Genomic DNA, 22,818 nt, shown 5'->3' with positions numbered 1-22,818 from the left:
ATACAGTACATTTCGGTAAAGTCCAGCTTATGCGTACAGATAGAATCCTTGAGTGTTACTGTTTTGTAAATTCCGAAAATGAACCTCAGATTTGGTTTGAAACACAGAATTTGAGAGCCATTCTGTTCTGCCTGAGGGGGCAAGAAATGATTGGGAGCCGGAAATTCCTGAGAAGCAATTAGACTCGAAAAGTTGGACATTTAAAAAAAAAACAAACACTGCTTTTCAGTGATCATCAACTTGTCTCTCCAAGCCCAATTTCCCTAGCTTTGGCACGAATATTTGCAGGCTTAAAATGTTCCCAAGATATGTTTTCATCATTAGGCTTAACAGCTCAATGTCCTTACCCTTCTGAATGATAACGTGCATTCACATAATCCCTTTGTTTACCCACACACTGAGCCAGGGTCTGGCTGGGATGCTTGAGTGCCCTCCCCCTGGTCCCAGGGCACGCTGTCCCAGCGCCTGTCCCTTCCCACCTCCAAAGCCTCCTTAATCCCTTTACTCTTTTTCTCTTCCCTGTACCCACACTACCAAGGGTGGCTGAAATATCACCACTCATCCCAGCAGGTACAAAGACACAGATCTGTCCCAGTGTCTGACCTCCAGGGGTCTTTTTGAAAGAAAGATGATTATTTTCAAGCCACAAGAAATGTAATGGCAAAACCACAGGACTGCGCGTTTGCCTTTGGTTTTAGAAAAGAGCGGTTTCACGTCCTTCTCTGACCCTGCTCCTGAAGCCCTGTGAGGCAGGGGTTGATGCAGACACACTCAGCCCAGAGCGAGGAGCCGGTCTGCAATCTGGGTGGGCTGAGAGGTACCCCAGCAGATTTTGGTGGTGGCTCTGTTCATTTACCTACTGGCTTGACATAGAGAAGTTTCAAGAATGGTTAGGAGTATATGGGTTCTTATTTTATCAAAAGCTGGCTAATCCTCCCATCCTAGCTCTAATCCTTCTCAAAATGCTGAGAAGGTAGGATTAAGCAGCCATCACTTCAGGAACTGGGCTGGCATCTCAATCCTCTGATACCTACGCACAGCCACAAAAGGCTCCGAGGTCTTTCTGAACCTGCCGTCTGGGGCCAGGGCTTCACCAGCGCCACTGGCTTTCTCTGGGCCGCCCACCAGCCGCACACCCGGCACACGTAGGAATGGCGAGCCGACTGAGGGGGAGACTTGGTATTTTCCAGAATTCAGGAAATTGAATTATCCACAGAGAAAGTATCACAGGGTAAACAATCCAACCGCTTTTTTAAATTCAAATACTCTGAAATAAAGGTTAGGCCGTCAATGCCTGCCCTGATATAAGAGTGAAGAGGATTTTCCGCAAGGATAAAATCACATGTTTATGTGGTTACCATTTTGTCAGGTCTGGAGAAAAGGCACGTGGGAGAAAAGGCACCTTAAATCCTACACAATTCATGAGCACCATTAAAATCAAGTATATACAACTTTTGCATATTTCCGTGAATGACATACAGTGATGGAGAGGAGAGAATCGCCTGAGAGGCAGCCCTGTGAATTACCATTTGAAATTAGTTATATGCTTCCAGCCCCTCAACATCAGGCTGTGAAATATTAGCCCCTGAGGGTAAAGGTTTAAGCATCGTTTGCTGAACTTCCTTTTTCCTCCCAGAGATAACCCCTGTATTAGATCATGTTTATTTTACTTATAAATCACATCTCACTACAGGGGAGTTCAAAGTTTTAAAATGTTAGTTTTGGGATACAGTATCCAGGCATTTTCTTCTTTTAGCTCAGAGAGTCACTGTTTTTTAACATGATATCAATCTCTCTAAAAGAATAACATTGTCTTTATGGAAAGCCTTAAGTTCAATTACAAATTTGGAATGTGATACCTTGTTAATGAACTGAATTCTTCCTTTCAGCCTTATAATGCCTTCCTTGCTGCAGCAAAATGGATAATGACAGAACTTGTCTTGTAAGTATAATTTGCTGCATTTTTTAAAAGTCTTATTGCTTTTCTTCTGTATTACAAAGTGAAACAGAAGACCGCACTTCATGTTTCAATACCCATTAGTTTCAGAAAACTCTGAGATAACCTCACCGAACATCTTGAAATATTGAACGCAGAAGCCAAAAAATTATCTGAAGTTATTCATGGCCGCTGTTACGCCCTTATGTCATTGTTTAGCAGACTAACAGCTTGCAATATACAGACCAAATTTATTTATTGTGGTTGCCATTCAATTCAACATAGATGTCTGGCTGTTTTTAATGCAGCCTGGGTGGGCTGTGGTCAGAAGAGCAAATTGCCAGGGCTGTTCACTGTGCTACTCCGGATGCCTTGGCTTGCGAATGGGTGGGTGGGCGGGGTTGCTGTTGTGGGTGGGGGGCTCGGGGCCTTTTCTCAGGTGTGATATAATTGTTCACCCTGTCGAATTACGGTCCTGCTTGGAGGGTGCTGGATGCATCTGTGACTTAGGTCAGATGTGAAACAGCACAAAGATGAAAGACTTGACTTCCAGACGAGAGATCGGACACATGACAGAAACACTGTGTCACACAAAAGAGAGGTATTCCACGGACGAGCACGCAAACCAGACGGTTAAAGCTGCACCCAACTTTACCATCCCTATTAAGGCTCCAGTTCTGTGGCTTTAAGGCAGATTTCTTACCATTTAATGAACAGTCATCTCTCCACCGCTTGAATGTAACATATTAATTTAACAAAGTTACAAATTCAAGTGGAGAGGAAGTTCTGCCCATAATCTAAAGAGATGGAAAATATGGGAACAGTACCAGATAATGGGATTTTGAGGGAGAGGGAGCTGCTAGAGACAGCAGTCATGCATTTTGAGGATGATTTATTCTTTTTGCATTCTTCACTAGCAATTAATAAATCTTGATATTTTTGAGGTGGCATTGTGTCATCATTTCATGAAGAGAAGTTTGTCCCATCTGTCCTACATACACACACACACAGTTGAACAAATTTGCATTGCAGTATATGAATTTTGAAAGCATCCTCTATTACTGCAGATCATAGTCTAGGTAGAGAATATTCTATTTGTGTTTCTGGACCGAGGCAGAGAAACCATTAAGCAATTGCATTCTTACAATGGACTCAGACGGTAACTGGAAAAGCATCCCTGACTGTGAAGCAGGGTGCTTTTCAGTAGTGGCCTTGAGACTAGGTAAACCTGATTGGAGAGTTTGGCTGGCACTGATGATGAAATAGCCTTTCACAAGGAAGTTAAAGCCCAGGGAAAAATTCAGTGGTAAGGGAATGAATCATGCTGGTACCTGCAGGTTGGGATGTCGATCTCCAGGGGAGGTACTCAGGGCGTAAGAGCACAGAATGTCACTGTCCTGATCAGGGTGCAATGACCAGGTGACGCTGGATTTTCCATCACCCGTTTAGGTTCCTGGTGGAGTTTAACCTCTGCAGCTGGTGGCACTCAGATATGACAGCTAAAGGTAAGCAGACCTCGGTTTCTATTTCTTAGCTCAGAGCTACAGTCCCTGGTTCACGGGCTTCTTTTCACCAGGGATGTGCACACATAAAACTATCACGACAAAGCGATGAGTCTGCAGCTCTGTCAGCAGAAGGCGCCCTTTGTGCACGTGTAGAATCATCCAGGTCAGCAGAAGTTCACAGGCGTCACTCAGCCATGTCGATTGTGCACTTTGACCTGTTTCCTTAACTAACAGGTGGATCCTTCAGAAAGCTCGTGGGCAGTGCTAAAATCTACAGGAGACACACTGCCGCCTTCAGGCTGAATGAATGGATGACCACTCTATTGTTGTTTGCTTTTTGTTTACACTTAATCCTTCTAAAAATATTAATCTAATCATAGTACTTTCCCTGCCCAAAAGCCTTCAGTGAGTTGAGTGGTGACTAGTAGAACTCCTGGAGGCAAGTGTTGTGGAGTTAGATTGGTTTTGGTTTGAGTCCTGGCTCTGAGGTTGGCCTTGGGCAAGTCAGCTGATCTCTTCAAGGCCCAGTTTCCTTAGAGTAAGTAAAATGGAGAAATTAGTAATTTTACTGCCTTTCATGTGTGTATGTGTGCGTGTGCGTGCGTTTAACGGTAAACCATGCTATCTGCTGAGCTGGCGCTGGTGTATAGTAAGCCCTCACAAGATGCCCTCTGCAATTTGTCCCTCATGAGGGTGGTGACAGTGTTGACGATGATGAAATGTCAGCTCCCCACAGCCTAAAATATCAGGGCTCCTCACGGAGGCCGCCTCCCAGCCACCTGCCCCCCTGCCGGGCCACTTGCTCCTTCTCAGGTACACTCTGCGCTTCTCCACTTCACATACTCGTTTGTGTTGTCTTCTTACCCAGGACTAACAGAGTGCTGCCACTATTATTATTTTTTAAGTGTCTGTTGTTTGCAAAGAGGTAGATTTGTCATGTACCACAATTCCCAGGTGCTGCCTACACTTCAGCCTGACATCCCCTCCCTCCCCGTACCGTCGGTCAGCAAGGATCCCCTGCTCGGCAGCGCTCCTTCCCACTCCACCCAGGCAGCTCACCCATCCCCCTAGCAAGTACGCCCCATTAGTGCCTCTGTTTGCGTGTCTCACACCAAACTAGAATTTCCTGATGGCAGGAGCTGTGTCTCAGCCATGCTATCCCTCAGCACCTCACAGGTGCTCAGAGCATACTGGGTGCTAACAGAATACCCTAAGAAATATTTCCTTTGCTGGGTAGGACCCTTATAATCACTGTCAGCAGAGCTTTGTAACTTACAAATGGGCCTATTTTGCCTAAAGCCTGGAACTCACTAGTTTCTCGTTAGCATATGTGATGGAACAACAGCTCCAGAGAGGTCGACGCATGTGTGCACTGCATGAAGGGGCCTCTGGTAACAGTGAACCTAACCCAGGTGGGTTTGGGGTTGGCCCTGTCCTAGGAATCTGACAGCCCTGTAGACAGGCCCTGTGTGCTTGTCTTTCACACACACACACACACACACACACTCTCTCTCTCTCTCTCTCTCTCTCTCTCTCTCTCCCTCTCTCTCTCTCTCTCTCTCTGTCCCTGTGACCCTCAGGGCACAGGCTTGATCCTTACCCCTTCTGGCTGGGTTCCTACCAGCTTGGAATGCCAGTGGGTGTCCATAATCCTACTTCTAAAAATCAGCCTAAGGGAAATATGCTGGGATGGGAGCAAAGGATGCCAGGACAGGATGCTTATCACTGGGGAATTTATGGCTGCAAGTAACTCTTTAAATGATGAACAAGGATATTAAAAAATATATGACTGCCCATCCACAGAAGGCATGGAAAACTTTTTAATGAGATTCTGTTTCTGAACACTTTTTAACAAGATCAAAAATGCTCATGAAATCAGGTGATACAGCAAGAAAAACAAGATACAAACCTGCCTTGCAGTGAGGGGAGGAGAGACCGTGGTGTTTAAATAGGACCAGCAATCGGGACGGCCAGCAGGCGGGTCAATCAGCAGAGACCACAGTATGAACTGGGAAGACAAGACTACCGCGTCCCTGCGAGAGGACCTCACCTGGGACATGAACCTGCATCTGCTTGAACTTGCCCACGATCTGAGAAAGAGAAGAGCAGAAACCTACCTGCTGAGTGGGCGCTTGTTATCTTCTATTTATTTTTCTTACTCTGTGAGCTTTTCATAGTTTTCCTAGTAGGAGGGAACACAGATCAGTGAGATTAAAAGAGAAAAGGAAGGCGGAAGATCAGTAGAGGCCAAGAGAATGGACTGCAAGGGGGCAGAGAGCGGCCATCTCTGAGCCCCTCCTTGCAACCCCCTCCTGGGCTGGGAGTCAGGAACCTTCCTCGGCTGCTTGTCCGCCGCCTGGTTCTGGGCAAGTCACCAGGTCTCTGGCCTTTGGTGTCCTTGTCCATCACCAGCTAACAACAGGCATAATGTGGTCGTGGGTGCAAAGCCCGTGTGCCAGGCAGGGCACAGCAGGGGTTTCCCATGTGGTGGGTGGCACTCACGCTTTGGGTGCTACACGTTGGTGGCTTTTCCTGTTGACATCTGACTCTCAGGAGCGTCCTCAGCACCGAGGGCAGTATCTCCAGGCTTTACTTTGTGGGCTTCCTCTTCACATCGAGTGCCAGCCAACTCCTGGCCAGGGTGCTTCAGCGGTGAGCAGAGGGCACCGCCTTCCTCATGTCCATGTCCATCCTCACTCCCCCACTCCTGCCCTGGCCTGCCTCCCTTGCCCACCACCTGCTACCTGCCACCACGGGCTCTTTCCGCACACGGGTTCTGGCCTGCCGAGCTAACAGTTTGCTTTTGAGTCTCTGCTGAGTGTCAGTTGCTGTAATATTTGCTTAGACCAGAGTTTTTCATCCTGGGGGTGACTTGGCCTCCCAGGGGTCACTGCAATGTTTGGTGATAATTCTGTTGTCAGCGCTGCACTGGAGAAGCTGCTGTCATCCGGGGGTTGAGGCCGGAAGGCTGCTTGGCATCACAAGCACGCTGCCCCTCATGACGAGCTGCCCAGCTCCCAGGGTCCACACACGGTGCCGCTGGTGAGAGGCCCTGGTGTAGACAGGACAGGGAGGGAAGGTGACGAGGAGGTCTTGCACTCGTGATGGTGTCAGAGACCTAGGAAGGGTCCTGTTCTGAAATTTCACACCCCATTACCACCCCCAACACTCCCCCCACCAGGCCAACAGCAGGCAGGACGTTAGCCAAGAGGAATCAGCAGGGCTTCGGTTCTGTTTTCTGTGTTTGGAAGACCCTACGTGATCATTCCAAACCACTTATTCCATTGCCACGCTTGAAACCCGCTGCCCGCAGATAAGGCTAGACCTTGTCAGATAATCACATCGTCAACACGCAAGTGTGCCAATATATCGTGCTTTTCCATTCCCAGAGTGCCGGCGTCAGGTTACCTTGAGACTCCTTTAACATACCTGAGAGGTGGGCACTGCTAGAACGGGTCCCTAAGCCACTCTGCGCACCTACGTCAGCCAGCGGATAGAGAATGGCTCAGAGCAACCTGAGAGCTCAGCCGAGAGAGGCAGCTGTTGGCCTTCGCAACGCCCTGAGCTGGGCGCTGCACACGGATGGTCGCGTCCAGCCCTACAGCCCTCTGCTGGGCACGGCCATGCCTTTTTCCACTTTATAGATGAAGAAACTGAAGCAGGTGGAGGTGACTGGCCTTGTCCGCAGGCCTGCTATCTGGACAGCTCTGTTCCACGACCCAGGCTCAGGAGAGAAAAGTTTCAAGCACCATCACGATATTGACTGGCGAAGTTTCTTCTTTCTCAATTTACCATTCCCTCACTAGATAAAGACCCTGAGCTGAGACTTCTTCGTTTGGCTAAAAATGGAATCCATAATTACACTGTGTATCTGCCTCATTTCCTTAATGAAGGGGAGGGAGGAAGCCCATTTCAGCTTGATTACCACAAAGGTATCATTTTGGCGAAGTTGCACAAAGAGAATGGAGCTCGCTGACACCGGGTTGTGGATGGGGGTGCGCTCACGGAGACAAAAGGAGAGGAAAGCTTTTCAAATGGAAACTATTCATTCCCAGTTGTCTGCACATAATTGCTGTGAACCCGAGTCAGTTATTCTCATCAGGGACATTTTTTGCTGAGGGAAAATTAAAGAAATCCCATTGTGAGGCTCTGCTGGTGCTTTGCCGTGGCTGAGTGATGGGTCACGGAGGCTCCAGCTTGAGACACTCAGCGTCCCGGGGCGGGCTGACGACCAAGAGCAGAGGCTCCGGCGTAGCCGGGCTCCCTGACTAGCAGCCCTGCGGCTCTGGGCCAGCTGGCTGACTCAGTTCCTCCACGCTTTGGTTTCCTCGTCTGTAACCCGTGGTGCTGAGGATTATGGCCTGGCGTGCGTGTGGCACGCAGTAACTGCCCGGAAAGGTGGTGGGTTTGCTGTGTGAGTAAATGCGATCATGACGAGCCACATTCTGTGGCACTCAAGGCATGCTGTGTCTGCGTTCTGAACCCCGGCTTTCCATTCTGGGAAGATAAGGAATCAGGGTAGCTGAGCTCCGTGATCCTTATGTACTTACATCCTTGTTAAGATAATGAGTTTTAAAAGCCTAAGAGTTAAAAACTATACCCATTGGATGCCTGGCAGCGGTAGTTACTGGTCCCAAATTCACAGATAGACAGTAATGACTGGCAAACGTCTATGGCGTTTTCCATAGCACTACAGATACAAAGAAAGGTCTTTGTCCTGAACTGTGCTATTTGGAATCTGTGTGGTCATGGTTTTATATGATAATCCGTGTGTTTTTCAAAAGCACACCAAGCAACTTGCAGCCAGTGTACAATTGGGCTGCACATAGACCCAATGGTTTATCACCACATGAGCCTGGGTGTCCCACAACTGTCAGCGGCGCAATTTCCTCTCTAGAAAGGATCAGAACCAAATGAGTCTCCCCAGTGAGAGTGCTGGATCCCTTCTGTGGTAACTGAGTCCGGACAATTAGAATTAGAGATGGTGCAGTTACCAGGTGCATTTAAACCATGTATGCTGCCATCAGCCTGCCCCAAAGACCTTCCCTTCTTCTGTCCACTTGCTGGCCAACTTCACAGAGCAGTTACATACATGTGTGCTGGAACCAGAAGGCCTGAGTTCAAATTCTGGCCCTGCCGCGTGCCCACTGGATGGATTTGGGCAATTTATCTGGTCCTCTCCTCTGTTCACTAATCTGCAAAACAGATAACAATTGTTTCTACCTCATGGTTTATGTTTTTCTTGTGTTTTACTATTAAATTAATACATGTAAAGAGGAACGGCATCTGGCAAAAGTAATTTCTTAATAAATTTAGCTGTGGCCATCATTTGGTTATAAACCATATACCTGCTTGTGCCATAGGCACTTACAAGCTATGCTTTTGTTAACCTCATCTTGATGTCATTTTAACTGACTCACTTTCGGAAATCGCAATCATTGAAATATGAAGAGAAAGCTCCCCAAACTGAAAGTCAGTATCCTTTGCCGCACAGAGAAATCAGTTGTACAAATGAGAAACATGAAAATAAAAATGTGTTACCAAATTGTGGACAGATACTGTAAGTTTTAGGTATAGCCTCCCAGGTAAACAAGAACACAGAGCACATAAAAGGAAAATGCAGGGAAGACGGTAAAAACTCCCTGCATCAAACTGAGATGTCCTCCTGGGAAATCAGAGGCTCCGGAGAGGAACTGGGAGCAGGGAACCCACCGGTTCCCACAGGGTGCTGCCCCCAACCTGACCTCGCCTCTCACCTGAAACAGGCAGTTCTTCCTCAGGGACTGAGCTCTGAAAACCACCAGTCGGGAGGATTAGTTGTTTGTTCAGCCAGCTTGGAATGCCACCTCCTATGAGCTGGCCCCACAGGGCACAGGGGACGGACAGTGTGTGGGCCCGGGCCCTCTGGGGGTGGGACAGCAGCTGCCCTGTACCTCCCTGCTCAGGAGCCAGGAGCCACCCTGCCGGCCTTTTCTAACCCAAAGGCAATGGCTCACAAAGGCCGGCAGCCTGAGGAGTCAACGGAACGACAGGCAGCAGAAGTCCTGGTGACAGTGAACACACACGTCAGTGGCCCTCGCAATGTGCTGGACGCCTTCCACGTAGTAATCCATGTGATCCTCAAATGCATGTGAGGCAGGTCCTGTCACTCCCGTTTTGCAGATGAGGACACTAAGAGGAGGGAATAAACCCCACCTGAAGACGCACAACAGCGGCAGGAGTCATACCCTTGGAGCTCGTGACCTCCGCTCCCGTGCAGTCAGCCCTCTCCGGGCACGCAGAGCAGCCCCGTGGCAGCGCTCCCCGGCAGCTGGCGTCTCAGGGCGGCTGTGCGTGTGCATGGCCGTCAAACTCTGTTCAGAGCTGCGTGTCCCGTCATTCCTCAGAGTCACCTGCGCTTACAGCATCTCACCTTCATGTCAGGGCCAGTTCCTGGAAATCGCATGTCCTGCATAAAAAAGCTGGTTAAAAGTCTACTTCCTTTTGTTTAAAATTTTTAAAAATCACAGTACATTATACTTCAACTCCAAACCCCCAATCAATTTCTTAAAAAAAAATAATAAAGCTCAGTGAAAAGCCTACATATAAAAAGTGATTACGTTTGTCGAGATGCTTTAGACTCTGGCTTCCTGGTCACCCAGCGATTATCTGGTTGTTACCAGACAGCTACTCAGCCTGCCGTGGCCCTGTGACGGCTCACCTAGTGCCAACGGCCTCCCTGACTGGCAGCCCATGAAACATGAGCCCACAGTCCTGACATCCAAACACCTGTGTTGGAATATAACTTGAGATTTTGTCCACACATCATTCTATTAAAATCCTATTGTGTTGTGGAGTTGTAAATGTAAACTATAAATATAAAACATGTGGATTTACATGTATGTAGTATACATCACATAGAATGCACATTTATAAATGTGTGTTTACGTTTCTCTATACACATCAGGCAAAAACTCTGTAGAAATTTGGGGCCTTAGAAACCTGTAATCATTCTGCTGGGAAATGTTAATGAGTGGATCTCTCATGAAGAGTACTGCCCCACTGGCCTGTCTATTTTACACATGAGAATACTGAGGATTAGTTGGAAGTAATGGAACAGGGGTTTGTGGCCCAGACTCATCTGACTGCACAGCCTTCACTTAACCACTGCGTCATAGGACCATTTTCAGTGTCATGATGGCTTCATTAGAATGCTAGCTCTGTTTTTGCTGTTGTTACTATTATTATTAACTGACATTCCCTTGGACCTCATTATGTTCCTAGAACTGTGCCAAGTACTCATCATGTGTTGTTTCATTCACTTCTCATATTTGTTTGTTATAATATAGAAGATCTGTATTATCCACAATTTACAAATTTAAAATACTGAGACATAAAGAGGTTTTGGAGCTCGCCCACTAGGCAGACCTTGTTTATTTAATCAACCACCCAGCTTTTACCAAGTGCCTACTACGAACTCGTCCACATACCAGGGTTATTTAGTGCTAAACTGCCAGACAGGGAACTTCATAATAGTAGGATCACACATTCATGGCTGTGGTTAAAGACGTTATGTATTTTACCATTTGTATCTCAATTTCGTTTCTGGAATAAAACCATATCGTATCATGACCTCTGTCTCACCCTAAATAATATGGTGTAACTTCTATTTTATACATTTATTCTGACAAACGTACATGTCATTGCTAAGTTCATGTGAGTCTGAGGTCAGATACCGGTGCTTGGTGTTGCCCCAGAAAGTAGGATTCCTGTGATGCAGAAATGACACTTGATCAAGCCAACACAATGGCCTGACGAATGAGAGTTGCTCGGCCAGTGAACTGACTGGCTAATTAGAAAATTATGCATTATGCTGCGCCCAGGACAATCACGGAACAGCGAGAGAGCTGGGCGTGGAGCCCTGGGTCACTGCGGGCTGCCAGTCCCATTAAGCCTGCGTTGTGTGTCCTCCTCTTCACCCATTTTTTCTTTTTCTTTATGCCAACAGCCCAGAAGTTGAAACAGGCCCTGGAGCCTTGTGATACCGAGTACCCAGCATTTGTCTCCGAGCGCACCATCAAGGAGACGGCCGGGAACGTGGCCTGCGAGGACTGCTCCAAGTAAGCCCCTTGCCCAGGAGGCATTGCCCTTGGCCTGGAGGAAACCCCCTGGCTCTGTGGGAGGGATCGTTCAGGCAGGGAGGCGTCCAAGTGTGTGAGAAGGCGCCCTAGAAAAGGCCATTATAGTCCAGTTTGCTGTTGGTTAGAACAGGTCCTAACCGGTGTTTCCCTAGGGGTCAGCTCCCTGCCAAAGAACGTCCCTTAGGTGTCCATACTGATGGCCTCAAATCCTCAGGATTCACTGGAATTCTGAGCATTGAGAATGATGCTTGGTGGCTGGACATGCATTTCCCTGGTGGCGGGGGAAGCTGGGCCTCTCGGAGCGGCTCTGCTGGTCATTTGGGGGTTCTGGCCTCTCCGTCCTCATGGGCGGCCCTCTGTCAGGTGGTGAATGTGTGCTGATTTGGGCATTCTTGCTATGTTTGGGATACAATTTCTTTGCAGTCCTATGCTTTGTATAAGCGTCGTCCTGTGACTTGCTGCGTCTCTTTCCTATTTATAGATATCTCTGGAGAAATAGAAATTTTCTTTTGCTGTTATTTTAAAGTAGTCTGATTTATTCTTTTCTTCCATGATTTGTGTGGTCTGTGCCTTAAGAAATTAGTCTCTACCCAGATGTCAGGATGATATTCTCATATATTTTTATTCTGAACACTCTAAAATGTTCACTTTCACATTTAGGACTCTAATCCTTCTAGAATTGGGGTGTGCGGCATAAGGCAAGGTCTAATTCTATCCTTTCCCGTATAGTTGGCCTGTTAACCAGCACTTTTTATTGAAAAGAGTTTTTTTCCCCCCCAATATATTTATTATGACACATGTGATGGGCTGAGTGCCCATCTATCTGCAGGTCTGTTTCCTGTGAGTTCGCCGATACCTTGTGTCAGCACCGTATTGCTTCATTATTGCAACTTTATGATATGACTTGATATTTAGAAGAACAAATATCCTTTCCTTGTTCTTCTAAGCTGTCTTGGCTATTCTTGCCATTTTATTCTTGCATATTAATTTTGGAATAGGCTTCTTAATGACTATGAGTTATGCTAGGGTTTTGATTCAAATTTCTATGAGTTATTGGTTAATTTGAAGATAATTGCTATCTTTTATGATATTGATGCTTTCCACTTATGAACTAAGTATATCTCTTCATTTATAGGCCTTTCAGTACAGTTTTATAATTCTTTGTTAGAGTTGTACCTAGACTGGTTACAGTTTTTCTTACTATCAGAAATGGCATGTACGTAAAACTGCATCTTCTAATCGGTGATTGCTGATACACGGGAACATCACTGATTTCGGTTCGAGTATCTTGTATACAATTGCTCAATGCCCTTTTAGAACTGATTGTGTATGGATTCTCTTGGACTTTTTCATGCACAGTAATATTTGTGAAAATTTGCCTTTCTAATCTCCATACTTATTATTTTGTTGGGCTGGACTTCTGATACACTGTTGAATAGAAGCGGTGAGCGTAGGCAACTGTGTCTTGATCTTAATTTAAAGGAATTTCTTCTAATTCCATGTTAAGTATGATGTTTGCTACAGGACTTTTTTATTGAGGTGTGACATACAATATTATATTAGTTCCAGATGTATAGCACAGTGATTCAACATTTATATATGTGGCAGAATGGCCACAATAAATCTAGTTACCATCTCTCACCTTACAAAGTTAATACCATATTATTGACTATATTCCCCATGCTGTACATTGTATCCCCTTGATTTATCTATTTTTTAGCTGGGAGTCTGTACTTTTTCATCTCTTTCATCCATTTCAAACCCCACCCCTCCACCCACACACACACTCTCCCCCGAAGCTGGTCTCTGTATCTGGGATTCTGGGCTTGGTTTTGTTTTGTTTATTTGTTTTGTTTTTTCAGAGTACACATACAGGTGAAGTCACGTGGGTGTTTTCACATGTAGTAAAATATCACTAATAGAAAATGTACCATTGTAACTGTTTTTAGGTGTACAATTCAAGGGTATTAAGTACATTCGCTGTTGTACGATCATAGTTATTATCCATTTCCTGCGTTGCTATAGGTGTTTGGTAGTTAACCACTTATTAGTGTGAAGAAAACCTTTTCAAGAGTGTTCATTGCTATTGTTGCCATTGTTTGAAACTGGAATGGATGTTGAATTTTATCCAAAATGTTTCTTCCACATCCATTACCAAAATAATTTAAATTTGCTACTATGTGGAGTTACATTGATTGATATAATTTTTTAAAATTTATAATCATAAAAAATATACATATTTTTAATAGTAGACAGGCTGTGTAATGTAAAAACACACTTACCTTCCTAGGATGGCTTTTCATTTTCATGATTACAAACAACAAAAACCATGTTGTTAGATTCATTTGTTCACATTGTGCTCAAAAAGAAGCTTAGGCTCGATTTTTCCTTCCTCACACTGTCTTTTGGCTTTGCTATTAAGGGCATTTTATTGTCGCAAAATTACTTGGAGAGTCTTCCCTCTGTCTCTCATCTCCTTTACGTTTGGCATAAGGTTACATCATCTGTTCCTTACAGGTTTGGTGAAATGTACCCTTAAGACTATCAGTGACTGATGGGTTTCCTGTTTGTTTTTGCACGTGAGTAAATTTCCAACTACGGGTTAGTTTCCTTCAGTGAAACCTTTTCAGAAATCTCTTTGGAATTTCTATTTTTGAAATGATTGTGGAGATTCTGTTTCTTAGAAAATTGCCTATTTCATTTCACTTTTCAAGTTTATTGCTTGCATTTGCTAATAGTTGTCTTTTGATTAAAAATGCTCCCATATTTGTGATTTTGCCCTCTTTTAAGCTAATCTCTCTCCCTCCCCTCTCAGGGGTTCCCTCCTTCCCTGTCTTCCTATCTGTACTGACAGAGATATGTTTATTTTGTTTTTCTTTTTGAGGAGCCACCGTTTAATTTGTCTGATTCTCTTTGTCATTTCTTTGACTTTCTATTTTGTTTATTTTGCCTCCTATCTGTATTACCTGTCTTCTGTGTTTTGGGGGTTTACTGTTTTATTTTCTGCTCTTTTGTGTTTGATCTTGAGCTTTTCAGCTCCATCCATAATATTTATTGATATATATAATTTTTTTTACATTCCAGTTTATCTCCATAAATTTAATATACAGGGCTTTCATTACTATTCAGTTCTCACAATTTTCTAATTTTCACAATCATTTTGATCTATGCATTTTTAACTAGTGTTGGAAGATGTCCTAATATCTGGGTTTTGCAGCTGTTTTGTCTTCAATCTCCAATTCCGGGACTGCGTCTGTATGATACCTTTGCAGTATGTGCCTCACTGGCTTTGCATTCTACTGCTTGTCCACAGAAGGCACATCTCATTCTCTAATTGCTGAGCACAGGGATTAATTTGCAGCCACTGGATCCAGTGTGTTAATTGGATTTCAGGCTTTCCTTTTTTGGGCCTATTTTATATCAAGCTCTCAGGAGGTTTGTGGGTTTTTCCTCCCCTTCATGTCATTCACTTCATTTTGCTTTCTGTATTTGGAGGCTATATTGCCCTGGGTATCCCTGTCCAAGCCTGGGACAGCTTCCTAATAAACCATTCCTTTTATCACTCTAATAACCCTTTTTACACAAACGTGCCTTAGGCTTGAATGCCTGTTTCGTTTGCTAATAGCATACGCACAGTAGCTCATCTTTTGATATTTTCTAGGCTGATTTTCCCCCTTCCCTCCATTCTCAATTATTGTTTTGTCATTTGGGGTTAGGTAGATGATTGCTGGAGCAAGCAGTGTTTTTTCTTATTGACTCATAATTAGAAAGCAAAGGTATGATACAGTTTGATTAAAATAGGTGGCCTCAAGTTTTCAAGCTAAAGAAGGGACTACCCTTCATTCCGTGAGAGGTCATGGCATCTGCTGTGACCCAGGAACTGTGGTGCTTTGGGGAATCCAGGGTGAATAAGATACCGAATTGATGGGAAACTATTTACACCCACCGTGGCTGGCCTGGAATTGCACGCCAGGCCTCAGGCACCCAGGGGGTTGGGAAGTTGAGTGAGACCTGGTACAATTTGCTGGCGGCTGAGGAGAGGCACTGCAGGCTTGGCTGGATTCCCGTGTCAAAACTTTATTTCAGAACCACCACCCAGATGCTCAGAGGCAAACCATACAGGCCCAGGGGCCAGAGGGCAGCGAGGAACAGGGGCTTCTGCTCTTCCTTTCTGTTTAGCAGACTTTTTAGTGACATACAGCACATGCAGAAAAGTGTACAAGCCACACGTTTGCAGCTTGGTTAGTTTCCACCAAGTGAACCTATCTATATAATCAGCACTCGGGTTAAGAAGAAAGTGTCACAAGCCCCTCAGAAGCCCCCCACCTCCCCCGTTCTAGGCATAACCCCCACTCACCATATGATAACCACTCTTGATTTCTAGCATCAGTGGTTGGCCTCACCTGTTTCCCATGTCTAGCTTGGGAGATAGCAGTTTAGTTCCTATATGAAGACTGATATATTCATCACCTTGGGGAAGTTTCTGAAGAATTAACTTAGAAAACAAAACAGGGCCTTGGGAGAAAAATTAAAGCCAGCTCAGAACTGCAGTGACCATTTCTCAGTTGTCTGTTAAATCCCAGACACTGGCTTACACTGTGGGAAATGGGTCAGTGTGGCACACAGGAGTCCTGCCCTCATGGAGTTCACAGGCGGGTAGCCAGGCGGTGTCAACACTCCATGCTCAGGGCTGGCACCGGGGAGTCGGTGGTGTGCAGAAGCACCGAAGTGAGGCTTGGCGTGGTCAAGGAAGGCTTCCTGGAAGAAGAGGTATCTAACATTGGACCACTGGGATGCAAAGGGGTGGACAAGTGAGAACATCCAGGCCTTGTGTAGGCAACAGAATGGTGTTAGAAGTTCAGGGAAGCTGGAACACAGACTCGGGGGGAGGAGATGAGGAATGTGTAAGGGCCGGATCGTGGTGTCCCCGGGAGCCCGTCAAAGAGAACTGGTTCTTTGAAGGACTTCGGGTGTTGCCCTGACAGTGAGGAACAACAGACATGTTTTAAAGAGGGGAGAAAAAAATAATCAGATTCCAGATGATAGGAGAAATGACAGTGGTCCCAGTGACAGTGGTGGCCTCCTGAAGCAAAACCTGATGGCTCAGACGTTGGCCTTTGCTGCCCTCTGCCCCCCTCATCCCAGCACGTACACTCTCTGGTCCTAACGGAGCAAAAACCTCATCTTCTTCTGCTTTCTTCTCCTCCTCCTCCTCTTTTTAGAGATTAGACATTGTCAGATCAGCCAGGGTGACGAGTTGAATGAGAAATCCATTCACGGCAATTATTTTTCTAATCCTGAAATCTTTGTGAGGCTTTGTCATAAAACTATGATTATACTGCTCAAGTCACAATAAAAACAGGCTCCTAAAAATAGTCTCGTTGGATACTTTTGAAAGATTAAGCCCTATTATTCTTGTGTTTGGCATATCCCTTTCTTTCTTTGCTCCATTTTATGAAATAAAGTTTATTAGGAGACATGCCTGCATATTTATCAAAGTTGTTAGGAAGATAACATTCTACAGGCTGGATGATCTTGGTGTCCTTGAAATGCAGTATGTTATGGAGGAAAAATAATGTTACTTGACAAAAAAATCTTTCCCTTCCTGAGGGCCAGTTGAATTTTCAGTATAATGGCCAGCGTATCTGGTGGCCACTGGGAGGCCAGATCTGCACATCTGCTTTATATCTAAGTCGTGTAGAAGAGATGTCAGCCTTTGCCTGGAAGGAATGAGATTATGCAGGACTAGTTCTTGAAGATAATTACTAATTTTTGACCAACTTCTTAGGTAACTTCAGGTCAGGGGCAGTGACATTCAAAAATAACACAATTCTGCAGCCTGTGGCCAGGAAAGAGTTGGAAACTGAGTTGGGTGAAAATTACAGTATTTCAGAAGTTATGCACTGAGATCTTTTTCAAAGAAAAACATCTCGCCTCCCGCAATGGAACATACAAAGCTGTGTCCGTGACAAACCCTTCCCAAGGCAGAGATTACATTGGTCCACAAGCAATGGCAAACTGGAGAGGAGCGATCTCAAAGAACTGTCTGCTTCCTAGGGGACGTGCTACCTGCTGCAGCTCGTTCCTGGACTGTCGCTAACCATTGTCCCATCTCTTTGGAGAAATCAGGTGTCCTTGGTGCACAAGCATTTCGCTAGAACTCAGGAAACCATGTCAGGTGGTTCTGGCCACGCAGTAAGTCTTTTTGGCTTCCAGTGATCTTTGAGGGCTGGCTGCTTCCAACTCTGTTTCCATGTCCTGTTTCCCAGGATCACTTGACGGTTTTATATGGAAAATACTTCAAGAGGTGACTCGGTTGCTTTAAATAGAAACCTTCCAGTTGGCACCTCCAAAAGTGGACATTTATCTGTTTCATAGACAGATATATTATAACTGAGGGGCAGTATACAGTGTTTAAAAAAGGCTTTTCAAAAATAGAGGGGTTTATGGAGAACACAAGAGCTTAAAAGAAGAGAAGAATTTACATAAGAATGTCATTAGGGCTGGTGGTTTGGCCGCTTCAACCAATAATTTTCATCATTCAGTATCCCACTGATTATTACATTAATCTGTTATTTGAACAGCGATTGAAAACAACTCAGCCCATATTTTCTGGGCATTTGTGACTGTCAACAAGTTGAACCAAATGGGATATCTAAAAAGAACGTAATGTTTTACTATTTTTTAGGGCGCTGCTTTCCATTTTGACACCCTTTACGGAGAATGGGAACCCATAAAGCTTCCCTTGCCTGAGAATCAGTTGCAAAGCCAAATACTTGTAACCATAAAAAAAAAAAAAAGAACTAATCAAGAATAAAATTAAACTTGTGTTGCATTTGCAATGCCAGCACTTTAAAAATCTTGTCACATTTCAAGGCTGACAAGATAGTAATTTCTAGGGCAAATTAGGTTTCTTGTTGTTTTTGTGCAGGCATCATTTTTGGTGGTATCGCTCATCGCCTTCCATAAAAAATGATGTGGCCATCAGTTTCGCTTTGGGATGGGAACACCAGCTTTGCTCATCTTCCTGGAAGCCCCAGAGCTGTGGCTACACTTTTCCTCTCTATCACTTACCCCCACGCGCCTTTTATTTATCCGCGAAACTGAAAGAAAATAATTGGTCCCGAAGCTGTGTTGACGTGTCCCGTGGGCTACAGTTCAGGGAACCACAGTTCAGGATTCCATTTTCCGACAAACGACTCCAGTTTCCCACTGAGGTCTCGGGCTGGGTGGGCAATTTACCACAAGTCTTCAGACTGTTTGTGGCAAATGCCGGGCAGGTGTTCTTACCAAGTGGGTGCTCTGAAAACGACCTGTAAGATGGACCCATTGAAAGATGGGGATGGGGCGTCGTCTTCGGGTAATGGCTGAGAGGCTGGGCTCTGGGAGGCACCCCAGTCTGCGCTGCCACGCTTCATCGTGCCAAGACTTTAACCCGTTACTTTAAGTGCTCTGGGTTTCTTCGTGCTCCTCTCTGCCAGGGGCATGATACCTGCCCGCACGGGGTCTGTGTGGGCCTTAGAAAAAAGTACAACCCCGCTGGTTAGCACAGTGCCCAGCCCAGAGTAAATGCTTCATAAAATGGGCGATGTTTTTACAGAGCACAGTTGACAAATGCATCCGTGTTGACAGGGATGGAGGAAGGCCACAGGGCTCCAGGGAAGCTCCTCTTCCAGACTTCTTAGCCTGGAAGGTAAAACGAATAGTTTCAGTCAGGAAGCGCAGTTGGTGAGGTGTTTGCTCCAACGAGACTGTCTTAGAAAAAGTCAGCACTGGATTTCTGTCACTTCCTGGATCTACTTAAGCTCTTGGTTCACAGGAAATTTGGACTTCTGAACGAGGGACTACGCAGATTCAATAGTGATCAGATACTTCATTGCGCAAATTAGATACAGACTTCGCCAGAGGGAGTACATTAGTGTCATGATTAATATAATTTGTAGGCGTTAAAATGTAACAGTTTTTAACCACTCAGTTTGCAAGCATACACTGATTTGTTGAAATATTTTTGTTATCTCCCACTCCATAGATTCTTGCCAAACTACTGTACTCAATCTTGTTTGCAATGTGTAAATACATGGGATTCAATTTCCCATGAAATAATCATTGGCCCTTTCCAACAGGCTTGGTTCACTTCTAAACAAGACAACTTTCCACTGTACAGTTTGATTAACACCAAAGGTCAGATTCTTCCCTTTGGACTTACAGAGCTGCACATCTTATTTTTCTCCAAGTTTCCCCTTATACCTTCTTTACTCACATTTACATTTATTCACTTGCACCTTGGCATGTAGGCTGGTCATGTGCAGAGCTGTGGATTGTCCGGATCAAACTTGCTCCCGTCCCTTTGAATTTTCAGTGTCGCACCCGTGCCGTGATGGGGAGGGAAGCATATTCTTGCTTCCCGTTCTGCGTCTCTGGGCGGCTGTAGGATTGACTTCTGCCTCCAGAAGATTTAAAGCATGACTCTATCACATCTAAAAGCTTCTCAACAAGTTGTCATATAATGTTGAGAACAGGCCACGCATCCCTCAATAAAGGGGCTACTTTCTTTTTATATTATGGGTATGGTGCCAGGTTTGAATAATTCAGTGCCAGCTCTTGCAACGTACCTAGTTGGTGCCGTATCTGTATGGTTGCTACAAACATCTTTGGCTTTAAACCTTAGAGGAGGAGATGGGGGTGGGGGAGTAAATGCTTATCTCGGGAGCTATGCTATGAATTGCTGAAATGGTGCCAGAAGATGAAAATATGGTCCAAAGGTATTAGAATAATTGGGTTTAAAGCCGCTGGTTTGTTTTTCTACCAATTCTTGTGCATCTCAATTCAGTGACGCCCTTTACTGGACCCAGGACTGCACTGAATCTCTTGTGTAGACACTCAAAGGAAAAAAGTGCCGTATTTCCAGACGCAATGGCGGTCTCAGTTTTGGGGTTCTAGGTGGAATGGACCATGTTGTGGAGGTGTCACTCTCTTGCCCTTTGAAAAGAAGGTCTGGAGAGGTCTTAGTACAGGAAATGTTGTGAATCACCGTCTCCCCTCGCCAGCCTGTGATGCGGAGCGAGATGGGCACGAGTCTGAAAGGACTGGGCAGGTCTCTCTGATGGGAATTAGTCTTGCAAACAGTTCCCCATTTGTACCTTTCTTACTCTGGGGGAAAGCGAGCTGGGGGCACATGTAAGTCTGGCTGGGCTCACAATGCAGCGAGGCCTCCCCCTTCTGTGCCCGAGGGTTGGGGACCAGCAGAGCCATTGAGTATTTTTAGAATGTTTATTTACATGCAGAACGGAGGAACGCAGGGCTGTGTCCACACCGCGGATGTTGGGTGCATCTCTGCCATGCATTGTCTCTGTCCCCACAGCTGTCTGTGCTGTGACGCCTGCCGCCCCCACCTCACAGCACAGTCTGTGTCCTCCCTCGGGCTGCCCAGCGTTGCACCTGAAGTGGCTTAGCAGGTTGCCAAGGCCCTAAAGATGTGTGTTTATTAACTCTCCAGCTTGCCCTCCATCTGTTTAGCTTGGAAAGAGTTTATATATTCCTGTGGGTATTAAAAACCCATCTGATGTATTAAAAGAGCTCAAAGGATCAAAGGAGCAATGCTGCTTGAAATGCAGCGTGCTGAATATAGTCATAAAATTTCTGGACACAAACCGCTTTTTCAGGGGACATTTTGAAACTCAAGACGTACATTCATTTCTTAATGATCAGCTTTTCTTTGAGACTTGGATTTCTCCCTTTTTTTTTTTTTCAAGTGACCTCCACTCCCACCTTTTTGAGGCTCAGTCATGGCTTTGACAAGAGGGCCCATTGGCAACCCCTGTGTGGACGCAGGTATTAATGTCAGTACCATTTTCAAGCCTAGGAAGAAGTAACCCCAGAACCTCAGGGAACCCAGCAGCCACCGGCTTGTGACCAAGGTTCTTCACATCTGGCAGAAAAATGGGTGCAGAGGCTAAAAGGCGAGGCTCCGAATCCCCATGGTCCGCATACATTAAAGGGGTAAATGGTCAAAGTCAGGATGTGGGAGATCGTGTCACATGCTTCTCAAACAAAACACTGCTTCCCCGACTTTCAGGAAACCAGTCGGCTATTTCATGAATGATGCTGCTCCTGTCGAAGCAGATTGCCCCTGCAATCCTGGATTATTTTAGAAGATGCTGGCCTATAGGAGGATTCATCTGGGACTAGTACTTATTGTCAAGAGCTTCATGTCCATTTCCACATATATTTTTCTTTCCATTTTTTCATTTCATCTGTACTTCACTGAGGCTCAGAGGAGTTAAGTCTTGGACCCAGGGTTACACGGCTAGTAAGCGACGCTTGAGTTAGTCACACGCTGCCAGACTGCAGCTCGACAGAGAACCTCTGGGGTGTGGGTGAATGCCTCTGCGTCGTGATACCAAGTCATCTTTGCAGCCCTACGTCAGACTGAGTTCATGTCACCATCAGGGTTTGCTTTGGAAACTGGCAATCCCACCATCCACTTGATCTGTGGGAGGAAATTACAACATCCAATTTGACAAGAGCCATGCATTCCTGGTGCTAGTTTCGTGCGCATCTCCATCAGTCTGATGCGGTTTTCCTCACGGCGCCTACTGCATTACTGGGTGCCGTGATGTAATGCAAATAAACCTTTGCATTCATTTGTCTTCCTCCCCCATCAAATCAGGTGAGACAGGCTGGAACATGGTCAAGAGTAGTTCAGGCTTTGGCATCAGACAAACCTGAGTTTGAGTTTTTAATGCCATCACTTCCTAATTGGGCACCCTTTACCAGTTAAGCGGCGACCTTTGCAAGCGAAGTACCCGTCCTGACTGCCACCTGCTTGTCTGTAAGGAGAAGATGCTAACAGTGCCTACAGAGGGCTGGGCTGCTGTGAACATTACAAGGGACGCATAAAAAAGGCTTCACTGTAGATGGGAATGTCGTATTAATTCCTGGATTCCTAGCACTTAACACAGGACTTTGTGCATAAAATAATGCTCAGAACATTGTTGATTGAGACCAAGTTTCCCAAGAGAATAAGCTTGTAAAGTGTGAGCAACAAGGGAAGGGCTGTGCGTAATTCTAGTAGCTGAGACACCCGTTACTATGTGTGATTTGAAAACAAGTATGTGTTTTGAAAACAACTGGATGCTCAGATTCCCAAAAGCAAAGAGAGAACATTGTGATTTTCTTTAGGAAAAGAGAAGGTGGTCCAGAGAAGGGAAGGGACTTGCCTGGGGTCCCACAGAAAAGGAGCAGCGGATCCCAGGTC

At 45.5% G+C, this 22,818-nt stretch overlaps 1 protein-coding gene across 1 annotated transcript in view; it reads left to right on the top strand.

Annotated features, from left to right (window-relative positions):
- Positions 1-22,818, top strand: part of CACNA2D3 (calcium voltage-gated channel auxiliary subunit alpha2delta 3) — a 717,352-nt gene that overhangs the window by 667,880 nt on the left and 26,654 nt on the right. The window contains exons 33-35 of the mRNA XM_036878109.2: positions 1,890-1,942; positions 3,386-3,441; positions 11,429-11,540. Of these exons, the coding sequence (XP_036734004.2) occupies positions 1,890-1,942; positions 3,386-3,441; positions 11,429-11,540 (221 nt within the window). The remainder of the gene's footprint in view (positions 1-1,889; positions 1,943-3,385; positions 3,442-11,428; positions 11,541-22,818) is intronic.

This window comes from Manis pentadactyla, chromosome 1 (genome assembly GCF_030020395.1).
Source record: "Manis pentadactyla isolate mManPen7 chromosome 1, mManPen7.hap1, whole genome shotgun sequence".
In the NCBI taxonomy this organism is placed as follows: Eukaryota; Metazoa; Chordata; class Mammalia; order Pholidota; family Manidae; genus Manis; species Manis pentadactyla.
The sequence above is the reverse complement of the archived record's forward strand: the minus strand, read 5'-3'. Positions and strand labels throughout refer to the sequence as shown.